Consider the following 27,658-nt stretch of genomic DNA (forward strand, 5'->3'; position numbering starts at 1 on the left):
TGAGTTTGTTACCCGCTCGAGCGCGGGGGGTCGAAAACCCTACCGACCTTGAAGATCTAGTCTGGGAAGCTTACAAGGCGAAATATCCTTATGATCTTTTCCCGGAGAAGTACATTTCTCACGAGGTTCCTCGCAAGTGATTTCTATGTATTTTGTGTTGCCTGGTTGTGGGGTGTGTATGCGAGTGGGTGGGGTGGGTATTGTTTCCCGGTTCCTGCGTGCTCCGGTTTGTATTGTGGGTTTTCTTGTATGGCTAGTGGGGGGGTGTGCGGTTCCTATGCGTTTGTGTGTTCGGTTGTGGATGTCGTGTGCGCTTGTTTGTCATATTGTGTGCCCTTCAGGCTGTTGGGGTGTGCTCTTTGTTATGTGTGCATTATGTGTTTGGGGTGTTAGCAGACTTTTGTATGTTTCTCGCCTCTCTGTTTCCCTTATGTTTGTATTACGCTGTGTTTATATTTGTGTTATGTTTGTATATGCATTTTTGTTTTGTGGTCAGCCCTTCTGGCTGGTCTTCTCTTGATTTGTTCCTTTGTCATTGTTCATGTGTGTGCTTTGTACTTTTGTTCTGTTATATTTGTTCTGTTTTTATTGTACATTATACGCATGCTTGCATGTAAAAATAAAAATTAAAAAAAAAAAGTGTCCATGTAGCACGGGCTATGGCGAGCCCGTAACAACGAGGGGGGGGGGTATAAACTAACCTATTCTCATCAACTGTCACAACTTACAAAATACAAAGTCCTAACCTAATCAGAAACGTACGAACCCAAGCAACCCACCTAACCTTCCGTACCGATGCATAGAAAACGGACATTTGTAATCCGTCACTTTTCAGTGCTTTGTAATCTGCACCATAACGTACAAAATGAGACGCACTAGTTTAGAGGACGGGTTGCATAACAACGCTACCTAGATTTACAATTTTTTTTATTATATACAGTAATATATAAACAAAATATAATACATTCTGCATCAGCAAAGCAAACATTTATATATTTATATATTATTTATAAACATTTATATATATTACATTTATATACAAACGGCAATATATCTGATAATCCCCTCATTATTATTATTTTTATACGTCACTTTAAAGTTTGCTAACTGGTGCTGCACTATAGTTATGTAGTTTTCTGTTGCAATGCAGAGATTTTATACTTAATTGTCGCTATTATTACTAATACCATGGTGTTAGACAGCTGTTGTGGGTTGCATCTTGGAGAAACTCATTCATTGGCTAGGGAGAAATCGACAAGCCTAACGTGCAGGATTTTTTGTCCCCGACAACAGAAAAATAAATCCTGTGTTTCTAGTGTTATTTGGGAAAATTGCCTCGTCTCTTGTGACGTCGTTTGGTTTTTTGGGCATGCGAAGTCTTGTTTGTAGTATACAGTAAATGCATTGGACAGTAATGTTCCTAGGGAAAGCTATTTACTAGACTACACAGCAGTATAGCGAGTTAGCTCTGAATGTTCCAAGCTTGTTTGATGATATCGGCGGCCTTCTCTCCTATCATGATGGTGGGCGCGTTAATATTACCAGAGGTAACGACTGGCATGACGGACGCGTCCACCACCCGCAGCCCGGACACCCCGCGGACCCTGTGGGGTGACAAGAGTGATATTTCCTACAGCCTGCTACCAGCACGCGCTACAGATAGTAATACTAAGTAATTATTAAAATAAAGCGCTCTGCTAGGATGAATACACATAGTACTTCCAATGCTACATAATATTCGGGAGTTCATATGCCCACTCTACCTACCTGAGGTGGAAATCTACCACACCCATGGGGTCAGATGACGGGGCCATCTTACAGGTGTCGACCAGGTGAATATATGTGGAGGCCATGTGAGTGGCGTAGCAGGCCCAGTAGGCGTTGCTGCCGACCACCTCCCCGGCACACTCCGGCAGGGGCTGTGGTTATAGTTATTTGCATTATTGACCATGTACAATTGTAAGGTAGGAAAATATGGGAGATACATTGGGGTGGGGGTGTATAAGTGAGGGTGGGGTGTATATTTATTTACAAGACGGTATTTTATATTGGATTTTGATATACAAAATTAAATATACACAAAATACATTCGTGTAAGGACCTGGATAGTCACAAATTTATTAACATGAATAAGGTGACTAACAACTCAGAACTTGCATGTTTTATGATGTTTATTGCTTTAAATGTTAATCGTAATTATTTTTAGTAAAAATCGTGCATTTAGATATACAGTATGCTACTTTATTTTACCTGAAGGGCAACCCCTCTAGTGGCGTAGACAGAGACAAGAAGCCGGCGACTTGTGAAATGTCCCCCCCTCCCCGCTCAGCTCGTTGTCGCCGTCTGGGGGCTTCGTGGGCGGCTGCCGGAGTGTGATGCTCCTTGGGACAGTCCTCTGTCCTTTTCTAGCCTTGTGCTCCTGCTGCCGTCCTCTCCAATTCTGCTGGGCATCTTTTCCTTTTCCTTCTGTTTCGTTTTTCTCCCCCCTCTTCTCCTATCTGCTTGCCGTTTCCTGCCGACCTTTTGCTCGTTCTGGTTCTTCCCTTGGACTTCTTCTACTTTGACGCCCGGGTGCTTGAGGAGGCATACTCTTGCACCTGTAGAACTGCAGTACCCGACGTCGAGAGCGAGGGGAACCTTTTATTGTCAATCCCCACTTCGTCACTGAACCCGATCTCGACGGACTGTCGGTTTCTTAAGGTGGCGTTTGTGGGGCGTATACTCACGACGCACCCCTAGGAGGCCCCGACAAGATCGGCGATAGCTTCTTGTTGGGTGTCCTGCCTCTAATTGTGGCTCCATGGTGGGTGTGGGGGCACATTCGTGAGTGAATTCGTAATTTCGTCAAGATGATAACCCCTGTTTCGGCTGCTTCTGGCTTACCTTTTCAGGCTCGTGGGGTGGGCGACCAAGCCCCCGAGTCGGTCCGTATTGGAAGACCGGGCTCTGTAGCCTCCGCTGCATTGGGCCCCGACCTTGCTCCTCCTTTGGCCTCTCTGACTCCTTCCCCTGGCTCCCCTCCCTCCTCTGTGGTTGGGTCGAGCCCCAAGCCCCCAGTGGTGACTACCTCGTCCCCTGGCGCGGCTCCTTCTCTAGTTGTTACTACTGCGCCTTTTAACCCCTCTCTCTCTGGGGGTTCTCACCGCCGTTCTCGTCACGGCCGCCCTCGCTCGATTCCTTCCAGTTCTGCTACCTATCAAGCCTTGTTTGGTCCCGCTTCGTGGGCCAAATATTTTGATCTCCTCCCTCTTGATTCTGCGCCTCCTGACGATTTCTCCCTTCATCGACATCTCATTGATTCCGTGGATGCCTCCATTACTTTTAACCCCACTCGTCTCGGTACGCGTGTCGTTGCTGCTCCTTCTCAGGATGCTGCTTCCCGCTTGGCTGCCTTATCCTGCCTTGGCGAGACCCCCGTTCGGGTCTCGAAGAACGTCCAGTTGAATGCCAGTGTTGGCACTATTTTGCTCCCGCCCCATGTTGCGACCGGTGTTCGGGACCTACGCGACTGCCACGACGATATTCGACATATCCTCGCTGCCCAGGGCCATTCTATTCTCCAGGTGGACACGTTTACTCGTCCCCCTCGTGGTAGTCGCCGTCAACCCCTCCGGGTTGTGAAGATTACCTTTGATGGTAGGACCCTTCCACCCTCTGTCATTCTTGCTGGTGCCAGGTGCTCTGTCCAGGAGTACATTCCTTCTCCTCGGCTCTGCAACAAGTGCTGGAGGTTTGGGCATGGTGCCCTCCGCTGCTCCGGGACTGTCTCTCTCTGTCCTTTGTGTGGTGGCGAAGGTCACTCTAAGTCGGAGTGCGCTTCTCCCCAGGCTCGTTGCCTCAACTGCGGTGAGGCCCATCCTACCTTCTCCCGTGCGTGTGTCCATTACAAGCTTGAGGCAGCCGTCCTCAACTTGAAGCACCGGGAGCGTTTATCTTTTCCTGAGGCGAGGCGCCAGGTTCGCCGGCTCCCGCCTTATGCTAATATCTCTTATGCTCGCGTGTTGCGCTCTTCCTCTCCTCGTCCTTCCCGCCTTCCTCAGACTCACAACCGTTTCCAGGCCTTGGACCCTGATGCGCCCACTGCCCCCTCCTCTGTCCCTTTGGGTTCTCTCCCGAAGGATCCTCCTCCTGGTCCTCTGTCTGGGGTTCCCCTTCCTTCTACCCGGTCTGTCGTGTCTTCTGTGTCTCCTTCCTCGTCCCCCTCCGATCCTCCTTCCCATCCTCTTCCTCCATCTATCGGCTCTCCCCGCCGCCTGTCGGTGCGGGCGGATGTCCATCGCTCTCCTAACGGCCGTCGTGTGTGCTCTCGTTCGGCTTCTCCTGTTGAGACACTGGAGTCCGTTGCCCGGTACGTAGTTGCTGGGACACCGGTCTCTTTAAGTCAGAAGCGTAAGCCTGGCTCCTCTCCTTCCTCTTCCCCGGCGGGTAAGAAGGCTTCGCTTTCTTCCTCAGCTCCTCCTTCTGGCTCTGTTGCTCCTTCCACTCCCGTTTCAGTGCTTGCGCCCCCTGTTCCTGCTATGGAGGTTTCTTTGGCCCCTGCTTCCCTTTCGGTTGCTGCTCTTGCTGGGGTGCGCTCCTCTCTTTCTACTCCCCCTCTTCCTGCTGCTGTCCTTGACTGCTCCTCTCCGTTGTCTCCTCCTCCTCCTCCTCCTCCTCCTCCTCCGGACCCTGCCCGCCCACCTCTGATCTGTTCTCCCGTTTCCTTCCCTCCGTCTTTGCTCAGTTTACCCATGCCCCCTAACCCTGACTTTGCTGACCCTGATCCCGACCCTGATATTCTTTAACGTGCTCTGTTGGTCTTTCGCCTTTGTTTCTTCCTTGTTCTCTGTTTTTGTCCTTTCTCTTCTCGTCGTTGTCCATTCTTCAATGGAACGTTCGAGGTTATTACGCCAATTTCCTCGAACTCCAACTTCTGGTTTCGCGGTTTTCGCCCCTTTGTGTCTGTCTCCAGGAGCCGATGCTTGGTGCTCGTCCTGGTCGTTTTCGTGGCTATTCCTTTCTCTCCCCCCCCCCCAGCCATTGCTGGGGCTTCTAATTCTTCTGCTCTCTTGATTCGGGCTGATGTTCCCTTTGTTCCTTTACTTTTTCCTTCGCCTCTCCATTGTTCTGCTGCTCGTATCTTTGTGGGGAAATGGTACACAGTTTGTTCCATTTATCTCCCCCCGAGTGTCCCGCTCTCTCTTCCTGATTTGAAACACCTCCTAGACTCCTTGCCGGAGCCTGTGCTCCTGCTGGGTGACTTCAATTGTCGTCATTCTCTTTGGGGTGACGTTCTGACGAATACCCGGGGTCGCCTCCTTGAGCCGTTTCTCCTCTCTTCTTCCCTGTCTCTTCTGAATTCTGGTGAGCCCACTCATTTGGACTCTCGAACTCGCACCCTTTCTTGTCTTGATCTTTCTCTCTGCTCTTCTTCTCTTTACTTAGATTTCACATGGCAGGTTCTTGATGACCTCCATGGAAGTGATCATTTCCCCATCCTTGTTTCCTTTTTCTCTTTTCGCCCTTCCCTCTCTTTCCCTAGGTGGCAGTTTGCTAAGGCGGACTGGACCCTGTTTTCCCTCAGTGCTACTCTCTCTGACCTCTCCCTTCTGCCCCTCTCTCGCGCTCTCCTCCTTTTTCATGACACTGTCTTCGACGCTGCCCTCCGCTCTATTCCTCGCTCTTCCTCTCGGGGTCCACGGAAGTGCGTTCCCTGGTGGAATGCGGACTGTGCTCGGGCTGTCCGCTGTAAGCGTGCAGCCTGGAAGAAGCACCGCCGTAGGCAGACGACCGATTCTTTTCTTTTCTTTCGGAAAGCGAGTGCGGTGGCCCGTAGGGCCATCCGTACGGCTAAACGTGAATGTTGGGCATCTTATGTCTCGACAATTACGTCCGAAACCCCTCTGGCCCAGATCTGGAAGCGTATCCGCAAGATAGCGGGCAAGTTCGTTCCCGATGTTTCACCGGTCCTTCACCTCCATGATACTCTTGTGGCGGACCCGTTGCAGGTCGCTTCCGAACTGGGTTCCCACTTTTCTTCTGTTAGCTCTGGTCTTCATCTTCCCCAATCTTTCCTTCTTCGTAAACCTGTCCTTGAGTCTCGTCCTTTAGATTTCTGCACTCATCTTCAGCTTCCCTATAATGATCCCTTCTCTCTCTCTGAACTTCGTTCTGCCCTGGCCCTCTGCGGTTCTACGGCGGCGGGCTCCGATGGTATTCATTATGAGATGCTTCGCCATCTCCCTCCGAGCACGTCTCAGTATTTACTGAGTCTGTATAATCGGATCTGGGAGTCGTCGTCAGTCCCTGAGGACTGGCTCGATGCCGTTGTCCTCCCTGTTCGCAAACCAGGGTCTCTGGGTACTTCCCCTAAGGACTTTCGCCCTATTGCTCTCACAAGTTGTGTCTGCAAACTCTTTGAACGTATGGTTAACGTTCGTCTGATGTGGTTCCTGGAACACCATCACCTCCTCTCCCCTTCTCAATTTGGTTTCCGCAAGTGCCGCAGCACGACAGATGTCCTGGTGAACTTGGAGGTCTATATACGTACTGCTTTTGCTGCGAAGACCTCCGTTGTTGCCGTCCTTTTTGACCTAGAAAAGGCTTACGACACCACTTGGCGTTATCATATCCTATCTCAACTTCATTCTTTTGGCCTTCGTGGTCATCTCCCTCTCTTTCTCCGCAGCTTCCTCTCTCGTCGTTCCTTTCGGGTGCGCCTTGGTACCGCTCTCTCTCCCCCTTTTCAGCAATACGAAGGTGTGCCCCAGGGTAGTGTTCTGAGCACTACTCTTTTTCTGGTTGCCCTCAATGGTCTTCTTTCCTCTCTTCCTTCTGGTGTCTTCTCCGCTCTCTATGTCGATGATCTTACCCTTTGTTGTCAGGGTGATGATTCGCCTCTCCTTCAACGCCGGCTTCAACTTGCGATTGATGCCGTGTCGTCTTGGGCCACAGGTCATGGCTTCAAGTTCTCTACTTCTAAGACTTGTGCCATGACTTTTACGCGGAAACGGGTTGTTCTTCGTCCCTCTTTGTCACTTTATGGTCATCCCCTTGAATACAAAGATTCCGCGAAGCTTTTGGGGTTATTCCTTGACACTCGTTTGTCTTGGTCTCCCCATATCTCTTACCTCCGTGTTGAGTGCTCTAAGTCCCTTACCCTCCTTCGGGTCTTGTCCCATACTTCTTGGGGGGCAGATAGGCGCACTCTCCTTGCTTTACATTCCTCTCTCGTCCTGTCTAAGCTCGATTATGGTTGCCCTGCTTACTCGTCTGCTTCTCCTTCTACTCTTCGCCGTCTTGATGCTTTGCACCATACTGGGTTGCGCCTCAGTTCTGGTGCCTTTCGTTCGACTCCCGTCCTTAGCTTGTATGTTGACACTGGCTTCCTGTCTCTCCAGGACCGCCGTGATCGCTACTGTCTTCGCTATCTTGCGCGGTCCTTGCAACATCCTTCCTCTCGTCTCTGTCGTGCTTTAACTTTTACCCCTCCTGCGGTTCCTGTTCCTCTTCACCACCTCCCTCTTTCTGTCCGGTTATCTCGCCTGCAGGATTCTCTTTCCGTTCGTATTTCTGATGTTTCTCCTCGTATTTCTGATGTTTCTCCTCGTGTTGTTCCTTCTTTGCCCCCGTGGAGGGTCCCTCTTCCGCGGTTTTGTACATCCTTGACTCGTATCACTAAAGCTTTTACCCCTCCTACAGTTCTAAAACGCCTTTTCCTCGAGCACTTTTCTTCTCACTCCCGCTCCGTTTCTGTCTTCACCGATGGGTCTAAGTCAGCGGACGGTGTTGGCTACTCTGTTGTTTTTCCTGATCGCACTTATATGTGTCGCTTGCCTCCGGAGACTAGCATCTTTACAGCGGAACTTTATGCTATTCTCTATGCTCTTCGTCTCCTGCTTTCTCGTTGTCAGTCTTCCTTTGTGGTTGTTGTTGACTCTCGTAGTGCCCTCATGGCTCTCGGGTGCTTTAATCCAGTTCATCCGGTAGTTGTCGAGATCCAGCATTGGCTGTTTCTCGTTCACAGTAAATTTAAGTCGGTTGAGTTTTGTTGGGTTCCCAGCCATATTGGCGTGTCTTTAAATGAGCGTGCGGATGCTGCCGCTAAGGAAGCTGTCCGCTCTTGTCCCATCTCTCGTAAAGGCATTCCGTATTCCGACTTTTACCCGGTTATCCATTCCTCAGTCCTTACCCGTTGGCAGGCTTCTTGGTTGTCTGTTACTGGTAACAAGCTACGTACTCTTAAATGTTGTGTTTCCTCGTGGCCGTCCTCCTTCCACCGTAACCGGCGGTGGGAAACAGCTCTAGCGAGGTTGCGTATTGGCCATACTCGCTTAACCCATGGTCACTTGATGGAGCGCCGCCCTGCTCCTTATTGTCCTAGTTGCATTGTCCCTCTTACGGTCGTGCATGTCCTTCTTGAATGTCCTGACTTCCAGGACGAGCGTGTGTCTTGCTTTCCGACCGCCCCTCGCGGTCACCTGTCCCTCGATAGAATTCTTGGTGACTCGGATACTTTTGATATCGTTCGCCTTATGCGTTTTTGTTCTCGTATTGGCATCCTTGGTGATATTTAGCGCCCTCTGATTATTTTGCGTATTTGATGGTGCTACATAGCCTTCCCGGTTTGGTGCCTTCTTTTGATAATTACTTACTTACTTGTGAAATGTCCCCCCCCCCTATTGGTCCCCGTGGATTTTTTCAATTGCATTTTAAACATTAAAGACTTAGGCGGGTAAGCGGTTCCTCGGATTTATTACCCTTAATGACCCTCGACTTACGTTTATCTTGAAGGCTTCTTGGTGTATTTAATCTGGTGTGCGAGATAAAGATAGGCAATAGATACGCAGGTATCATCACCTGCGTATCAACTCACCTTATCGTAGAACTTGGCTTGGAAGTCGTTAACGAAGCCTGAGGTGTTGCCAAGCGCCAGCGTCAACCTGATGCCTGGGGAAGCAAGCTGATGTTATTGACATATTTTGAGATATATACAAAAGTTGTTACATTCTTGTACAGCCACTAGTACGCGTAGCGTTTCGGGCAGGTCCCTGGTATACGATCCCCTGCCGCGAAGAATCGTTTTTTCATCCAAGTACACATTTTACTGTTGCGTTAAACAGAGGCTACAGTTAAGGAATTGCGCCCAGTAAATCATCCCCGGCCAGGATACGAAACCATGACATAGCGCTCGCGGAACGCCAGGCGAGTGTCTTACCACTACACCACGGAGACTGCAGACTGCAGAGGCTACAGTTAAGGATTTGCGCCCAGTAAATCCTCCCTGGCCAGGATACGAACCCATGGTTCGCCAGGAACTCGCGGAACGCCAGGCGAGTGTCTTACTACTACACCACGGAGACTGACATTGTCTCGTTATTTTTTTGCTATATATTAATCTTGTCAGTCTACTGATTTTTTTGTCATCTCTCTTAACCTAACTTCTGTATCCTTCTTGGCTATCTATGGTGATCTTTACACTACTTCAAATTGTTTCTATTTTTTGTGTACTTACATTTATTGTTGTGTTTTGCTATAATTACTTTCTATTTACAGCAGATTTAGTATTTAACTGTTCCTGTAATTGCTTGTCTTATTGTATCGTGACATTATTGCATCTATATGCATACCGATATTGATCCTGATCGAAATCTTCTGTCTCATATCCATAATCATCAGCACATTGACCATCATTATTGCAGGTATTACACATCAAATCATGCAAAAAACAAACTCTTAAATAGCACCTACTTATCAGTTTACAACCAAAACGTTAGATCACTTGGTAAACATTTTGATGATATAATGCACTACTCACAGCACTAAGTACTAAATTATCATTCATCATTTTAACAGAAACTTGGCTAAGTAAAGACTATACCCAACTCTACAACTTAGCTGGTTATAAAGCCATTCACAGCTGCAGGCCTAATAAAAAAGGTGGTGGCACAGCAATATATTACAAAGATACCTTCATCTGCAATAGTGTCATTAGTGATAGAGACAACTATTGTGAATATACCTTTGCCAAGTTCTCCAGTAAATCCCTTAAATCCTCCCTGACTATCGGTGCCATCTATAGATTTCCTAATACCAACATAGCTTCATTCTCAGACAACGTAAGGAATCTTATCATAAATAACAATCTCAACAAAAATCACATCATTCTGGGAGGTGATTTCAATATTGACCTGGGTCTACAAAATAACCCTCAAGTTTATTTCCGTAACAGCATGAACTCCTGTATGCTAATCCCCACAATCACCAAGCCCACCCGAGTCACTCAAACATCTGCCACTACCTTGGATCACTTATGGACTAATATAACAGCTCCCCTTACATCTGGTATAATCTATGACAAAACAAGTGACCACTATCCCACCTTCCTCATAGCAAACATGGACACAACACCACCAGAAAGCAAGAAACTGTCATTCAGGCTGCACAGTGAATCAGCTTTAGACAATCTCTCAAATGCACTTCACAACATTAACTGGGAATCTGAATTCAATAATACACAGGATATAAACTCATTAACTAATCTCTTTCTCTCCAAAACTCTAAGCCTCTACAACACTCACTGTCCCCTCCTTACCAAACAAGTAACTGACAAAAGAATAAACAATCCGTGGCTCACAGGTGGCATACTCAAATCAATTAATAAAAAACATGAATATGAAAAGAAATTTAGGATTGGCCTAGTTACAAAGGAAATTATGTACCTAACTCTGCTCTCATCTCTCTATATTATGCACTAATCTATCCCTATCTTAGTTATGGTATCTGTGCATGGGGTTCAACCACTGCAAACCACCTCAAGTCCATCATCACCCAGCAAAAATCTGATATCAGAATAATAACAAATTCTGCTTTCAGACAACACTCAGCCCCCTTGTTTAACTCCCTAAACATGCTAAACATAATCTCACTCCACAAATTCTCTTGTGTCAACTACATTTACAAAACCCTGTTCTCAAATGCAAATCCTGCTCTGAAACTCTCCCTGGACAGATGCAATAGGACCCATTATCACCACACCAGAAATAAATATCTCTTTGGTATCCCCAGGGTCAAACTTAGTCTGTGTAAACACTCTATGCAAATAAAGGGACCCAGTGTATGGAACTCACTCCCCAATGAATTGAAAAGCTGTCCAACTTTTACGTCATTCAAAAACAAAACTAAAAAGTACCTAATTTCATCTTTATAGTTTTTTACCTTGTTGCTTTAAAATTGCACTGTATTGCTACACAATCTCCCAATCTTTATGTACCCAATCCGAACATCTTTACCATTGTGATCATTGCTGTCTTCTTATATGTGCTATCAATCTGCTGTATGATGCCAATTAATCTTGTTAAAATTACCAATCAAGCTGTCAATGTAATCAATCAGAGCTTTAATATACCAATGTGCTTTAATATACTTATTAATCTCATCTCATTTTTTTCTTGCAATGTATCTGTTATCATTTCATTAATTCTGCTAGAATTTACCTACTTAAAATTATCTGTTAGATTAAGGACCTGCCCGAAACGCTGCGCGTACTAGTGGCTTTACAAGATTGTAAATACTATGGTATGTATTCTCACAAACCCAGTGTACCTTCTTGTATATAAATAAATAACATTATATGTTATTGACATTATTATGTTCTTCAAGTTCACACTAGTTCAAAACTTAAGGAACATTATAGAAATGTGCCTTCAAACAAACAGTTGACCCACTTAATGTACTAAAAGGCAATTATTAAAATGAAATGGATTAAAATTGTGTGTAATAGGCGAGGATCAGAATCCTTACTAACTTTATAAAGGATTAAATATATTTATGAATAGCAACTAAGGAGCCAAATCTTTGAAGCCGAAACTGGTCAAATTTTAATACAATAGGCCTACTTGAATTAGACCTTGGCGAAAACTACATTCAAGTAGGTGGAGACTGCCGGAGAAAAAATACTTAGCGAACAACCTCAATATCATCACTAATACTCCAGATGAGTACTCACTCTTAACAAGGGCTGTGACATCATCCGGGTGACTGAGGTAATTTGGGTCAATACTGGGTAGTTGCCTGGGGTCACTAGACCTAAGGGACACTGACCCCCGACTCTTGGCATGAACAAGAACTGGTGAGAGGTTGAACCCCTCCTGGCCGTAGATTTCCTTCAGGTAGTTTTTGAATCTCTAAAATAGCAGTGTGATAAAGGATGGAACATTTTATATTATATATATATATATATATATATATATATATATATATATATATATATATATATATATATATATATATATATATATATATATATATATATACATACACACATACATATACACGTTACAACAGCAGTACGGTGGTAGACTGTTGGATTAATATAAGTATATTTAACTGTGTTAAAAGTACCTCTCATAGCTTTATACTATGAGAAGGTCTCTGCTGGAATGGTTGAGTATAATATGCGCAATTTATAAGTTTTTATAGACTACAAATTCTAAACGCATACACTTATGTGACTTATTCGTTATAAACAAAGTCGTTATATATTCGTTAGATTAATTGAAGAATGCCTAGTGATGACTCAAGCCTGATAATTCACAATATTGATTTAAGTCCTGTTTAAATCATGTACTCAGACTTTGATGCTCTTTCGCACTCAAGAGAGGGTGAAAAACTTGCTGAATTTCAAGTCTTTACATAAATACATAAGTGTTGGTATGTTAATCTGTTATTGTGTCTGCTATAAGACATTTCCATAAACCGAAATTATGGAAATAAATGTACCTTTCAATGTCTTGTTTGTTTTAGAAATAATTCCTGTTACCAATTAGCTTCGAACACGACATAAAATACACCTACGCGATCGTCTATACCATACAAAGATGGATTGATGAAGCCGCCATCAGTGGCAGGTGTGATAGGGAGGAGGGTGATCTGGGTGTCGGGGTAGTGTGGGTCGCCCCCCTCCGTCACCTTCACCCAGGCGTTGGCCACACCCGGGGGAGTCTCTCCCAGCGGCCCTGACCAAGATGGAAAATAGTGATGGAATAGAGTTCCATGTGTTCATGTTACATGTGTGTTAGTGAATAAAACACTGCTACCATCAGTGTATTTGTCAAAGTGCTATATAGTCATATTGGCATGCATGCTTTCTCCTGATCTTTACTGGCTTGTAGGGCAGAGTTAGCTCCGTTCTTTGAGAAGCAATTCAATTAGTGTATTACATTAATGCACTTTGTAAAGCTAAATAAAAATTAGTTCATAATTACATACGATATATATAAGGTATAAAAGCTTGTAAAGGTAGCCATTTATTATATTAAGTTTAAGGTAATTATAGATTGGGTTTGCTTTTAATGCTTAAAATAATTCCCCCATAACTGATATTTGGGTAATTATTCCCCTTTTAAAAAATTGGCTTGTTAGCTCCCCTCCATGCTGCTGATATAAGGGACAGAGATGATTAATTAGCTATAAGACATGAAGATCACTCGTTTCACTTTAATGGCAAAAATATATAACCAACACAATGCAGTATATCAAGTTGAAGGCAACTGTACTATTTCTAACAAATTTACTTCGGTGTTAAGAGAGCACAGACCTCCTCTGTTGGCTATGTACTGCTTAATAGAGTCGAGACTGAGAATGCTGCTCAGGAGAGAGAAGGAGACGCTCTTCCTGGTGGTCCAGCTGAGGCCATGGACAATCACGTGGTCGTGTAGGTTCTGGCCCACTCCCGGTACATCTGCCACCACCTTCACCTGTGTGTGTGACACAGTATTTCACCTTAGTGTGTACCACCACCCTGTCACTCACCTGTGATGCTGCGGGATGTGCTGGGGTCCCACCCCCGACACCAACAGGTGAGGCGACCATAAAATTCTCGTGACTCACCTTGTGGTGCTGCAGGTGGTGCTTGGGTCCCACTCCCGACACCATCAACAGGTGGGGCGACCGAAATGTCCCTGCAGACAACACCACCTCCCGTCGGGCCCCGACTGTCACCACCTGCGTCACAAAACATATGCATTACTTCTCAAACTATTTAAATATAATGGCACGGTGTGTGTTGTGACTGCACATTCATATTGTTCAGAAATAATTATGAGGCGGCTTTTACCGAGTAGTCTAGGTGCGTGAACCCTTCGCTGTGTGATGGTTTTGTGCACAAGATGATTTTTATGATTTTGAAGATTTTTATCTTAGCACTAAGAGTACTTAGTACTTAATACATATGTAAACTCGGCAGTGTACATAACTCTAGATATATTCTTGAAAATGAATAATTAAGTTAATATATATTAATATGTTCAATATGATATAGTAAGGTGGTAACGCTATTATTATAAATTTATATTAAGGCGCATCAATTCATGGTGCACCGTAATAGGTAGTTCTAACTGGAATGTCCCGATGGCCTGGTTGGAACGGTCCGACGACATGGCCAAGGTCCCCCCGCCCTTTTACCTGAGGACTTTCCAACTCGATTTTGAGCTGAAGTAATGTCTCGACATTTACGGTTTCAGCAGGTAGGCTGAATTTATCATGACTATTTACCAGAGGGCCACTGACATTAGTAGCCTCGACGAGGACAGGAAGTCGGCGGCTTGTCAAAGGTGTATATAACCCTATGGGTGAAAAAGTATATCCTGTTTTCTCTCCCACATTGAAGCTTGTTTAGCTTGAAGCTGTTGCTTCCTTGTATGCTTTACACTTTACCTTTTAAAGAAGTGGTCTGAATTACTATCTTCAAATTGGTTCAGTATTTTAAAGGTCTCAATGAGATCAGCCTTATCATGTCTGGTCTGCAGTGTTATTAGTCTTGTGGCCCTCAACCTGTGGTCCCGTGGTCCTGATATGAGAGTTGACAGCAATGTTGTTGTGTAGGTCACCATACTTGATACAGTAGTCCACATGGCGGCCGCATCAGTCACTTGTATAGTTGAATAATCACGTTCTTATCTTTAACATCAAAGGTTCGTTTGATTATTCCTTTGATTTTTTTTTGTACTGTAGCTCCATCCTCTTATGCAACTTTCAATGATTGGTAGATAATAACTCCTAGGTCCCTTTCTTCACCAATCTGTCATATGGTAGTGTTGTTGATATGTGGGGAACCGACCTGTGAGATTTATATTTATTTAATTTGTATATTTTGATATCAATTTGTATGATGTTTAGTGGACTGTATTTCTGCAATATTCTCACAAATCGACTCCTTGCACATTTAGGGGGGGGGGGTTATAATAAATTTATATATATATGCAGCCAATCAAACTACAGAATTAAACTACATATATAAGTAATTGAAATTTGGAGGTCTTATCTTAGTGTATGGTAGGCCTGGTCCACCAGGAATAAACAAGGATACCAAATAATCCTCGTGGTTATGGCTAGTATCAACACCATGTACTAGTTTACTAGGATTAATTCCTGCTTCCTCTTCAATTATTCCTGTCAAAGAGCACTTGCTGTAAAGTCGGAATCCTATATATATGACAGCTATACCAGAGGAAATATTGGTATATTATTTATAAGGACCGAGGAATAATTACCTGGGTTAAGTTGCTTAATTTCTGTTGACTGGTTCGCCCTAAATACCTAACATAACTGGCCAGATATGACTAGATAAGAAACAGATTTCGGTAATACACTTCCCTTATAGTAGACGTAGTTGCGTGTTGATAATAGAAGCACTTTACTCCTGTGACACACCTGACCAAGAGAGAATTATTGAAGTTGTTTTGCTCCTGCGACTTTGGTCTAGCAATAATGGCTAATTCCTCCTTCCTCCACTGACGCTGGCTCTCTTGTCCAGATGTCAACAAGTGGTAGAAAGGTCACATTTACTCTATTTTGGTACTGATAATTAAGTTAATTCAAATGAGATGTTTTTATGATGTTAAAAGTCCAAAGACTTCTGTATTAAGAATAATCCATAACAGAATAGTTGGTGAGTTAATAGTGCTGTGGCAATGATATCTCGTTTTCTATTGACAGAAAATTCCACTGCGCCACGTCTTCTATGAGTGAATTTATTTATACAACAGCAGCAATATTATCTGCCTATGGTATTTAATATTAGTAAATGATGTCGGGTTTTCCGACATATGATATTGATTACGTGCATTGTTATGCCCTACATGCAAGATCCGACATTTATCAAAATAGAAAAGGTTAACTACTCTAGCTGGCAGTTCCAGCTAATTATGTTTGGGCATGTCTTAATGTTAGTACTGTTTTATGGTAGGTAAGCCTTAATGATAGTACTGGAAATGTACTAGATAGTGCTGTGGATAGTACTATTACACGAGTATAGTATTAAGAAATTTCCAACTGGTACTATCATTAAGTTATGTCTTAATTATAGAATTAGTTAAAAAATAATTAATTCTATACTCGTCTTCACTACACGAAGATTCGTGTAGTGAAGAAAGTCAGTGGCTGTAATTTACCTTTCCTTTGTGTTCCAGTTTGACGCCAACGGCTCTCTTCTTGTTATCAAACACCACCTGCAAGACACAGCGCTCAGTATAATTATATGCAAAATCGCATTAATAGTAGGCTTACATATTTATGAGTCGAACTATTATTATGAGTGACCCCCCACGGTAAACAGACCCCTCCTCCCTCCACACTGAGTGGCGCGGTAACTGTCATATCATCACGCCTACACACGTGAGGCAGCTAGCTTACCTTGGACCACCACACACTATCATACACTAAACACAAAATACAAAAAAATTACAATCGTGCATAAGAACAAAAATCATTAAGTGCAAAAAAGTATCCTTCACCACTACATGATAATTGGCTTCTAAGGTGAACACTTTCGCCTAACATTGTTTACTGAGTAAATGTCAACTGTGTATTTTCTTTCGTATTTCCCGTGTGCCAAATCCAGGTTGATTGCAATTTATTTATTTATTTATTTATTTATTTATTTATTTATTTATATACAAGAAGGTACGTCATTAGGGGTTAGCAGAGAATATAGAAATTCAGTTGAATTTACAATCTTGTAAAGCCCCTAACACGCATAGCACTTCGGGCAAGTCCTTAAACCAACAGATAATTTTTAGATAATTAACAGTAAAATTGACATAAAATGTTTACAGGTACTTTACAGCTTTACTTTACAGGTACAGATAATTTTAAGTAGAATAATTACAATAAAATTGGCAAAAAATGTTTACAGGTACATAGCAAGAAATTTGGACACAAAAGCAGATGAGAATAATACACAATCATAACAATACACAATACTGAACATGTATTACTAGGTACATTAGGATAACATTTCAAGGAATAATGCAGTAGAATATGCACTCAATACAACAACCATGATATCAGATGATACAAGCTGCGCATGTATCAGCGATGATTTACCCAGATAGTACAAGGTTTTGGACACGATAATGACATATTCAGAGACATTTATGCAGAAAAACACCTGTGATCATTAAAACTCATCTGATGGAGGATGGGCAAAGGAGCTCAGCGGAGTCGAGACTCACTCGAGAGTTGAGAAGGATTGCAGTGGCCTCAGCACTCACCTGGAGGTTGATATAGGTAATTGGAGGCCTCAGTACTCACCTGGAGGACGGTGGCGCTGTGAAGGATGTGGAGGTTAGGCCTAGAGGAGGCAGGTCTGAGGTAGGCCTCGGCCGAGGAGCTGCGGACCCCGTCACGGATGGTGAACATTCCGTGGGAGGGGAAGCCTAAAACACACAAGTATACTATAATTCATACCCATCATTAACATGCAGGTAAGGTTTAAAACTTAGATTGGGTTGTAGTCATACTTTCTGAGACCTTCCTTATAGCTAACATCTATCTTGGTAGAGCAACAGCTTCATACTTTGCAAGTCCGCGTTTAACTTCCCGCTGAGTGTTGAATACGGTATTATCAGCTGAAAAATTATCTTCAGAAAATCATGACATGTTGGTATTGAGGATTCTACTGGTATCTTAATGTAATCTTTACCTATCTGCTCAGGTCCATTGTAGTCGTTATCAGGGTAGCCTAGTTCGTGTCCGCCCTGAGTAAAGGCCTGCTGCAAAGGATCCGTTGAATCCGGACTCACCCCAAGGGGACCCCCTCTTCCGTGGTACTTCTCTGTATGACATTCACAGACTCGTAGCTAAATACATTTATATTAAATCATATACTAATAATGCTAAAAAATAATATTCACTGATAATAAGACGTGTAATGCATTAATAATAATAAAAGTATACAAATGAAGTAGAGGAAACATAGGATATACAAATATAACATGTAAACACAGTGTAAGTGACGGTAATCATCACTGCGCAGCTCCACGGACCAGTACTAGGCAGCAGCGGGCCACGGTAGTCTTCTGACTTGATGAAGTAAGGGAGGACGGAGGCGTAGTCCCAGCCGTAGTTACCAAGGGCTGCCCAACCATCATAGTCTCGTCGGTTGCCGCGACTGTACACCAACCCGTTCACTGACGACCCACCGCCCAGCACTCTGCCCTGTGGCAGAACCGCCGCCTGCAGCAGAAAACGCCATCTTAGAGAATGCTGGAGTGTGAAGTAAGGTGTTATAATCTTGTTAAAGACAGGTTTTAGACGGCCTTCAACCTAATCCGTTAAGAAAACATTTAAGGCCCAGTAGAGGATTACATCCCTGCACATACTCTCAACAAATACACAATTGCTCATTGATATACCTGCTGTTCTATAGATATGGATATATAATTCTTACACGGAATTACAGTAAATCGCTACAATCTGAGATCTAAGGCTTACAAACTGGCTTTAAAATTTATATGTGACTTGCTATAAATATTAACAAGATTTGAAATAGGTGGCACAAGTTTTTATGTAGGAAGAATGTTCGACTTACTTTGTTTATATAATTTTTGTGACTATGTTTTTGTGGCGTGGACCTGTAATGCCATGTGGAGGGGTTATCGGGCAGGAAAAACAGCGGCATCAGAGCAGGGACGTATGATTGTGGGGTGGGTGGTGGGCCGGCCTCCACCAGCAGGACCCGCCACTGGGGCACCTCAGACAATCTGGCAGCCATCACACACCCTGCTGACCCACCGCCAACTGGTCCATGTAACATAGTTTACGCTCAATCAATTCATCCAGGAATGATTAATATTAGAACAACATACATGGTAATTTAGTGTCAATTATTTTTGCATGACATTTTGGTCAATAGTGCAAGATCAAAGGCAAAAGTAAAAAATAAGTTTAGTTTAGTTCATTTATTACGCACCCCATACCCATCTTGTGGGCGGTAGTGGAAAGGATTATAGAGGCACATAATGGGCTCAGGGACTGAACCCCACAATTCATTTAGCTAAGCAAGTTACAATCTTAATGAGCTAGTTAAAAAATTCAGTATAATTCAATTCAATATAATTCAGTCACATCAAATTTTTTTTTTAAATTTTGCCCCGAGGGGCGAGTTTATTGGGTCACATCATAAATGGATTCAAGATCGACCACAAATACAATTTCTAAATTAAGCAACTGTCATATGTAGAGAGTGTCACAATTGATATGTTTGTGTTACGACCCTGGGTTCTTAGTTGGAAACCAGAGGTCAAATTGAGTTCTAAATAATTACTATACATTAATTGATAGGATTGGATCATGTGAGAAGGATAGTTAATTAACAATAACATTTATACTCAAGGGCTTCTTTCACTGCTGATGCGTTTTTGCTCATATCTTCCTTGCCAGACGTAAGACGAATCTTGTTTCTCACAGAGCATTAAGACTCTGTGCTTGTTGATTATTAAATATAGTATTGAACTAATTATCAGCTATTCTTAGAATGATTAAAGTAACTAGTAATGAATGTCTGAGTAAACTTGGGTTGATGTCTGCTGTACGATCAGCTGAGTATCCGTCCGGCAGCAATCAGAGTAGGAGGCAGCAGGGCTCTGCATGGGTCGCTCTCTGGTTCTGGCTGTGGTTGTGTTCACACATCTCTTCGTGGGTTCTGTACTCCTTTTCCTTGTCTCTCTCTCCTTACCGTATCCTGATTCTCAGTTCTACAAGATAAGTATCTTATAATGTGTACTGGTCTCTGGCAAAAGTGTGTAGTAGTTTGTGTAGCCTAAGCTAGTGTTTATATTCCTAAGATTACTCAGGTGTGTTAGTGAAACCACGTGTGTTCAAGTTGTACCAGGCTACCTAGAGCCTTTACTTGTGCCCTAACCAAATAGTCTTTACCCTAGTTGCAATTGTAAACCTTGCATCCTGTCTATGTGGACCAAGGTGTTTAACGTAAGGTAGAGTGGTAAAGAAAATAGTTGTATTAATGTATGTGGGGGGTTATTAGAGGGTTTAATAAATAAGGTATAAGATAAGAGTTTCTTTTCATCCTGCTGAGTGTGGAATAGGGGATTACCCTAGACTACAGACAGTTGCAGGCGATGAGTCACAATAACGTGGCTGAAGTATGTTGACCAGACCACACACTAGAAATTGAAGGGACGACGACGTTTCGGTCCGTCCTGGACCATTCTCAAGTCGATTACAATCGACTTGAGAATGGTCCAGGACGGACCGAAACGTCGTCGTCCCTTCAATTTCTAGTGTGTGGTCTGGTCAACATACAGACAGTTATTCTAACCTAACTATTATTCTTTGCTGGGAATATTCTTCCCTGGGGGCCAGGGCCTCCCTATTGCCACTATTTTAGGAACTCTTTTTATCTTGTACTATTGGCCCTCTCAGTACAATAACCTGCCCCCCATAACAAGTGGTTGGCTTGTCCGGGATCTGAAATTTATATATATATATATATATATATATATATATATATATATATATATATATATATACATATATATATATATATACATATATATATATATTGTCGGAAAATCCGACACCATTTAATATATCATACAGATAATTGCTGTTGTATAAGCAAGTTACCCATAGAAAACGTAACTTGTAGTGGAATTACCGTCTATAGAAAACGGGATATCATCACCACATACTATTATAATTCACCAGCTATTCTGCTGGGAATTGTTCTTAAATACATTAGTCTTTGGACTTTACCATCATAAAAACATCTTATATAAATTAACTTAATTATCAATATTAAAGTAGAGTAAATGTGACCCTTCTATCACTTTCTGAAATCTGGACAAAGTAGGCCAGGCGTCAGTGGGGAAGGAGGGCAGCCATTGTTGTGTCACCTCCGAGACGTGTGGAGCAAATTCGGCTCCTATCATTCTGGACAATGTCGGCCAGTAACGTCAATAGCATGGAGTGTTAAACAGCCATTGTTTATATTGAGACCAGAGGCTCACACGGGAGCAAATTCGGCTCCTGTTAATTTTACTTGGACGTAGTGTTATGGAAACCAAAGGTACCATTGTCAACACGATGTCTACAATTCAAGTTAAGTCTATCCGAAACCCGTTTATCATTCATTTATGGCCATTAATGTCAGGATATAGGGTGTCCCGGTTAGATCACATGGAAGCCTCAAACTAAAGGTAATTAAGCCAGGTCTTCATGTTCCATGTACTGTTTTCTCTGATATACTTGTCATATATAGGATTCTGGCTTCACAGCTAGCGCACTTTTGACAGGTCAAGACGAGGATGCAAGATTTGTGCACCAGTTACAGGGTGATATGGAAGCTACCTCAAAGAGGATAATTTGGTGTCTACACCCTAGTTATACCTGGTGGACTAACCTGCTGTACTATAAGATAAGGAACCTCTTTAATGTATGTAGTTATTTCTATAGTTTGATTGGCTGCATATATATATAAACTATTAAACCCCCCCTAATGTGTAGAGGATCGATTTGTGAGATTATGAGATTATTGCAGAAATACAGTCCACTTAACATTATACAAATTGCTATCGAAGTATATAAATTAACGTAAATATAAATTCATATAAATTAAATAAATATAAATCTCACAGGTCGGTTCCCACACATATATATATATATATATATATATATATATATATATATATATATATATATATATATATATATATACATTTCCGATCCCGGACAGGCAAACCACTTGTTTGAACACTCATGGTTTCACTAACACACCCTAGAGTAATCTTAGGAATATAAACACTAGCTTAGGCTACACAAACTATTACACACTTTTGCCAGAGACCAGTACACATTATAAGATACTTATCTTGTAGAACTGAGAATCAGGATACAGTAAGGAGAGAGAGAGAGAAGGAAAAGGAGTACAGAACCCACGAAGGGGAGCGTGAACACAACCACAGCCAGAACCAGAGAGCGACCCACGCAGAGCCCTGCTGCCTCCTACTCTGATTGCTGCCGGACGGATACTCAGCTGATCGTACAGCAGACATCATCCCAAGTTTACTCAGATATTCATTACTAGTTACTTTAATCATTCTAAGAATAGCTGATAATTCAATATTATATTTAATAATCAACAAGCACAAGAGTCTTAATGCTCTGTGAGAAACAAGATTCATCTTACATCTGGCAAGGAAGATAGGAACAATAACGCATCAGCGGTGAGAGAAGCCCTTGAGTATAAATGTTATTGTTAATTAACTATCCTTCTCACATGATCCAATCCTATCAATTAATGTATAGTAATTATTTAGAACTCAATTTGACCTCTGGTTTTCAACTAAGAACCCAGGGTCATAACAGCTTGTCCTGCACACCGGTCCCCATCCAGTAGGCAGCGGTGGATAGGTTACAATCACTTAGTTACTACCTACAGTTAGCAAACAGGGGATATTTGGCTAAAATTTCGGGTAGCAGATCATTTTGAATGAAATATTTACACATTGCTGGAACATTGATTATAGAATTGTCTCTGAATTCACGTATCTTTTCACACTCCATCACATAGTGATGAAGGGTGTGCGAATAATTTTGTTGACAGTTTACATTTGGTCAGGTCTACATCAGCAGATAATGAGAATTCCCAGAGATAGCTATGCTGATGATATAATGATACACACCACTAGGTGTGCTAACACACAGAACACTCTTAACTCTGTATTAGACTCATGTCGGGATCTAGGTTTAGTCATCTCATCAAGGGAGCGGGTGGGCCGAGCGGACAGCACGCCGGACTTGTGATCCTGTGGTCCTGGGTGTCGGAAAATCCGACACCATTTAATAATATTACATACAGGCAGATAATATTGCTGCTGTATTGTATAAACAAGTAACTCATAGAAAATATAATTTGTAGTGGAATTCCCGTCTATAGAAAACGGGATATCATTACCACATACTGTTATAAATTCACTACCTATTATGCTGGGAATTATTCTTAAATACATTAGTCTTTGGACTTTACCATCATAAAAACATCTCATAAATTAACTTAATTATCAGAATTAAAATAGAGTAAATGTGACCCTTCTATCACTTACTGTCATCTGGACAATGTAGGCCAGTAGCGTCAGTTGTGAGGGAGTGGTCAGTCATTGCTATTGTACTGAGACCAGAGGCATGGGAGCAATTCGGCTCCTGTTAATTTTACTTGGACGAAGTGTTATGGAAACCAAAGGTGTACCATCATCAACACGCTGTCAACAAATACAAGTTAAGTGTTCTACCGAAACCCATTTATCTATCATTTGTGGCCATTAATGTCATTAGATAGGGTGAGCGATTAGATCACGAGATCGCCTCATACTAAAGGTAATTAAGCCAGGTCTTTATGGTCCCTTGTACAGTGTTTTCTCTTATATAGCTGTCATATATTAGGATTCTGGCTTTACAGCTAGCGCCCTTTTGACAGATCAAGACGAGGAAGCATGCTTTGCGTACCAGTTACTGGGTGATGGAAGCTACCTCAAAGAGGATAATTTGGTGTCTACATCCTGGTTATACCTGGTGGACTAAGGCCTGCTGTACAATAAGATAAGGAACCTCTTCAATGTGTAGTTAATACTGTAGTTTGATTGGCTGCATATATATAAATTCAATTAATATAAACCCCCCTAATGTGTAGAGGATCGATTTGTGAGATTATGAGATTATTGCAGAAATACAGTCCACTTAACATCATACAAATTGCTATCGAAGTATACAAATTAACGTAAATATAAATTCATATAAATTAAATAAATATAAATCTCACAGGTCGGTTCCCACACTGGGTTCGATCCCAGGCGCCGACGAGAAACAATGGGCAGAGTTTCTTTCACCTTATGCCCCTGTTACCTAGCAGTAAAATAGGTACCTTGGTGTTAGTCAGCTGTCAAATTATGTACCTTGCATACATCAGATGTTTAGTGGATTATGCTGCACCTTTGCTTGTTTTGATGCTTGAAAGAAAGCTTAGAGGGCTTGAATAATTGCAGACCGAAGCCTTGAGGATAAGCCTTGGGTGCCCTCGCACCACAAAGATACTTAACATGAGAAAGGAACTTAATGGTCCATTTCATGTGGTCTCCAGCTCATGTTGGCCTCCGAATGCTTGATGGAGCTGATGAGTTAACGAAAGAATCTGTCTTTAAAGGAGACGTTGAGTGTAACCTCCCTGGAAACACAAACCGAAACTGTCTCTATTTTCCGCTTGTTACAACTTGTAATAAAGTTGTTGCATCTTGGCTTAACGTGTTTATGACGTATAAGAACGTTGTTACAACTTGCTATATTGGTTGTTATAACTGGTTAGATGTTAAAACTTGTTCGGACGTTGTACCAACATCGTAGTTTCGGTGTGTCTAGATGTTACTACTGCTCGGCTTAGACTCGGTTACAAGTATCTCTGGGAATTCTCATTATCTGCCGATGTAGACCGGACCAAATGTAAACTGTGTAAACAAAATTATTCACATACCCTCCGTCACTATGTGATGGAGTGCGAAAAAATACGTGAATTCAGAGACAATTCTATAACCAATGTTCCAACGATGTGTAAATATTTCATTCAAAATGATCTGCTACCAGAAATTTTAGCCAAAAAATTTCCCCAGTTTGCTAACTGAAGGTAGTAACTGAGTGATTGTAACCTATCCACCGCTGCTCACTGGATGGAGGGCGGTGTGCAAGACAAACATATCAATTGTGACACTAGCTCTCCACTGTACTTGTGGTCGATCTCGAACCCATTTATGATGTGACGACTTATACTGAATTTTGTAACTAGCTCATCAAGATTGCAACTTGCTTAGCTAAATGAATTGTGGGGTTCAGTCCCTGAGCCCATTATGTGCCCCTGTAACCCTTTCCACTATCGCCCACAAGATGGGTATGGGGTGCATAATAAACGAACTAAACTAAAAACTAAACTACTTGTAACCGAGTCTAAGCCGAACAGTAGTAACATGTAGAAGTTTGCTGATTTTATTGGATGAACCATAGATGTGTGGCTCCTCTTGCATGATAGTATGTTGATAGATGAAATTACTGATGTCGATTTCACTTTGCCTCAGATCTACAAGATTTTGTTGAAGTTCTTGGTGTACTACTGGATGTCAGGGTTATTTACATTATAAAGTTATTGATGTGGTAAGCTATCCATCTTTCCGGCCCGGGGGCCGGACCGGAGAGTGACTTTTCAAGCTCCGTAATACTTGACATAACAACGTTATGAGCGACTCTGTCATCTTCGAATGCACTCATCTACTCAGGACTAACTGTGACGTGCTTGTGTATGAAGCAAGGGCAGGATATAATATAATAATCATTGATGAATTCAGAGTCTGTCTCCAATGAATCACATGCCACACTGACCTTCGAATGCATGATAAACTAGAAATCTTAACTAAGTATTGATAGTTTGCTTACTGTAGGTAGTGTATGCACATGATTGTAAACTTTCACCCTCAGCCAATTGGATGGGTATGGAGTGTATGATTAATATATCTCCATTGTATTGACCTACTAGATGGGGCACCCGGCTGCGCCCGGGTCTCTCTTCCCCCTGCCTCCCTCTCTCCAATATTCGCCCCCCCCCCCACCCCATCCCTGTTTCATCGCCCTTCAAAGTACAGGTACTGATATATAACAGGGTACACTGCTGTGTGCCTAAACTGGCCAATAAAAAAAAAAATGATTACATGCGACATACCAATGACAAAGTCGTACTGGGAAGCGAGAGGAGTGAAGAGTTGGTAGTCCTGGTGATCAACGTCCCTGATGAGTGTGACCAGCAGGAAGTTCAGCAGGTTCAGCGTCCCCGCCGTCACTAGGCTGCGCCCTGCCGTCACCAGGCCCCGGGTCGCAGCCCCCAGTGAGCCAACAACTACCATGCTGCTTCACCAACACACAATTTTGCTTTGAGAAAATCAAACGGAAGTTTATTGAAGATAATATTCTGGTTATTTCCGAGAGGCCGGATTTCTTAAAACGTGAATTGGAAAAACCTATCTCATAGTTTAAACCTTTTATCTCCTCATGACGGTTGCCAGTGTGGCGGTTTAGGGCATTTTCAACTTTTTTTTCAAATTCTGAATTACTCTTAACATTTTAAATTGAGAATTTTCAGAAGATTATTCATCAATCCATAAAATGTAACACTGATATTCCATAAGACAGTATTCCTTGATACTGTGCTAATACATGACGTGCATGTATAATGACGTGCATGTATAATTACGTGCATAATGGGTGTAAGTTACCCATTAGCATGTTTTAGATTTGTAGGAGAAATACTGTGTCTTGCAGATCTAGGACAAGGGGTGAGGACCGCATCACGGAGGTCAAGCGATGGGTAAGGGAACCTTGATAAGAACTTAAGAGCAACACACGAATTAGGAGCAACATACAGACAGGGACGAAGAGCAACACACAGGGACATCACACAGGAACCATAAACAACACACACAGGTATTAGGAGCAATACACAGGAACGAAGAGCAACACATAGGAACCAGAAGCAACACGTAGGATTCAGGAGCAATACAAAGGAACCAGGAGCAACACACAAGAACCAGGAGCAACACACGAAAATCAGGACCTGTGGGGACCTGTGCTTATGAGGGCCTCGCACTTTACCTGAATTTACCTGAGGACCACTAATACTAGTGGCCTCGACGAAGACAGGAAGCTGGCGGCTTGTCGAAGGTCCCCACATTTGCCCGGATAATCTTTTTTATCTGTATCTTAAAACCCAGCAGAGATTTGGCGTTTACAGCTTCGGCGGGAAGGCGGTTTCACGGGTTTACAACCCTATGGGTGAAAAAGCATCTCCTGTTTTCTGTCCTACATTGTGGCTTGTTGAGCTCGAACCCGTTGCTCCTTGTTTGTGTTGCATGTGACCTTTTAAAGAAATTGTCCGATCGACATCCTCCATATTGTTTAGTATTTTGAAGGTTTCTATTAGATACGCCCTGTGACGCCTTGTCTGCAGTGTTTAAAGTTAACCCAGTGGCCCTCAACCGTTCCTGATACGATAGATTACTAAGCTCTGGTATAATTTTAGTTGCCCTGTGTTGCACCTTCTCCAGAGCAGCTATGTCTTTCTGGAGATGAGGCCTCGATGCCTGGATGCATCCAGGTGGGGGCGCACCCGAGACTTAGACAGTTGAACGACTACTTTATTTTCCTTGAAGGTAAAGGTACGCTTGATTATTCGCAAGGTTTGGTTCACTTTTTTTTACTGCCGCTCTGACTTGTGCAACTTTTAGTGAATGATGGATTCTGACTCCAAGGACTTTTTCTTCGTCTATCTATTGTAAAGTACTGCTGTCAA

General features: G+C 42.8%; 1 protein-coding gene across 1 annotated transcript; it reads right to left on the reverse strand.

Annotated features, from left to right (window-relative positions):
- Positions 1 to 1,316: 1,316 nt before the first annotated feature.
- Positions 1,317 to 26,284, reverse strand: LOC123757905 (glucose dehydrogenase [FAD, quinone]). Its single transcript, XM_045741839.2, has 13 exons — positions 26,036 to 26,284; positions 18,851 to 19,059; positions 18,306 to 18,495; positions 17,963 to 18,094; positions 17,572 to 17,696; positions 16,431 to 16,487; positions 13,870 to 13,983; positions 13,577 to 13,736; positions 12,835 to 12,995; positions 11,987 to 12,164; positions 8,855 to 8,928; positions 1,768 to 1,919; positions 1,317 to 1,604 (listed from the first exon to the last, which is right to left on the reverse strand). Exons 1-13 carry the CDS (start codon positions 26,214 to 26,216, stop codon positions 1,463 to 1,465), a joined length of 1,875 nt encoding a protein of 624 aa, XP_045597795.1. The 5' UTR covers positions 26,217 to 26,284; the 3' UTR covers positions 1,317 to 1,462.
- Positions 26,285 to 27,658: the final 1,374 nt, after the last annotated feature.

Source organism: Procambarus clarkii, chromosome 40, assembly GCF_040958095.1.
Source record: "Procambarus clarkii isolate CNS0578487 chromosome 40, FALCON_Pclarkii_2.0, whole genome shotgun sequence".
NCBI classification, from domain to species: Eukaryota; Metazoa; Arthropoda; class Malacostraca; order Decapoda; family Cambaridae; genus Procambarus; species Procambarus clarkii.

Excerpts from the sequence above, each read along its gene's own strand:
- LOC123757905 (XM_045741839.2), bottom strand. The coding sequence starts at position 26,216 with ATGGTAGTTGTTGGCTCACTGGGGGCTGCGACCCGGGGCCTGGTGACG. Across the intron at positions 17,697-17,962 it reads CAATGGACCTGAGCAGATAG|GCTTCCCCTCCCACGGAATG; the intron begins GTAAAGATTACA and ends TGTGTGTTTTAG. Across the intron at positions 1,920-8,854 it reads AAGCCAAGTTCTACGATAAG|CCCCTGCCGGAGTGTGCCGG; the intron begins GTGAGTTGATAC and ends CTATAACCACAG.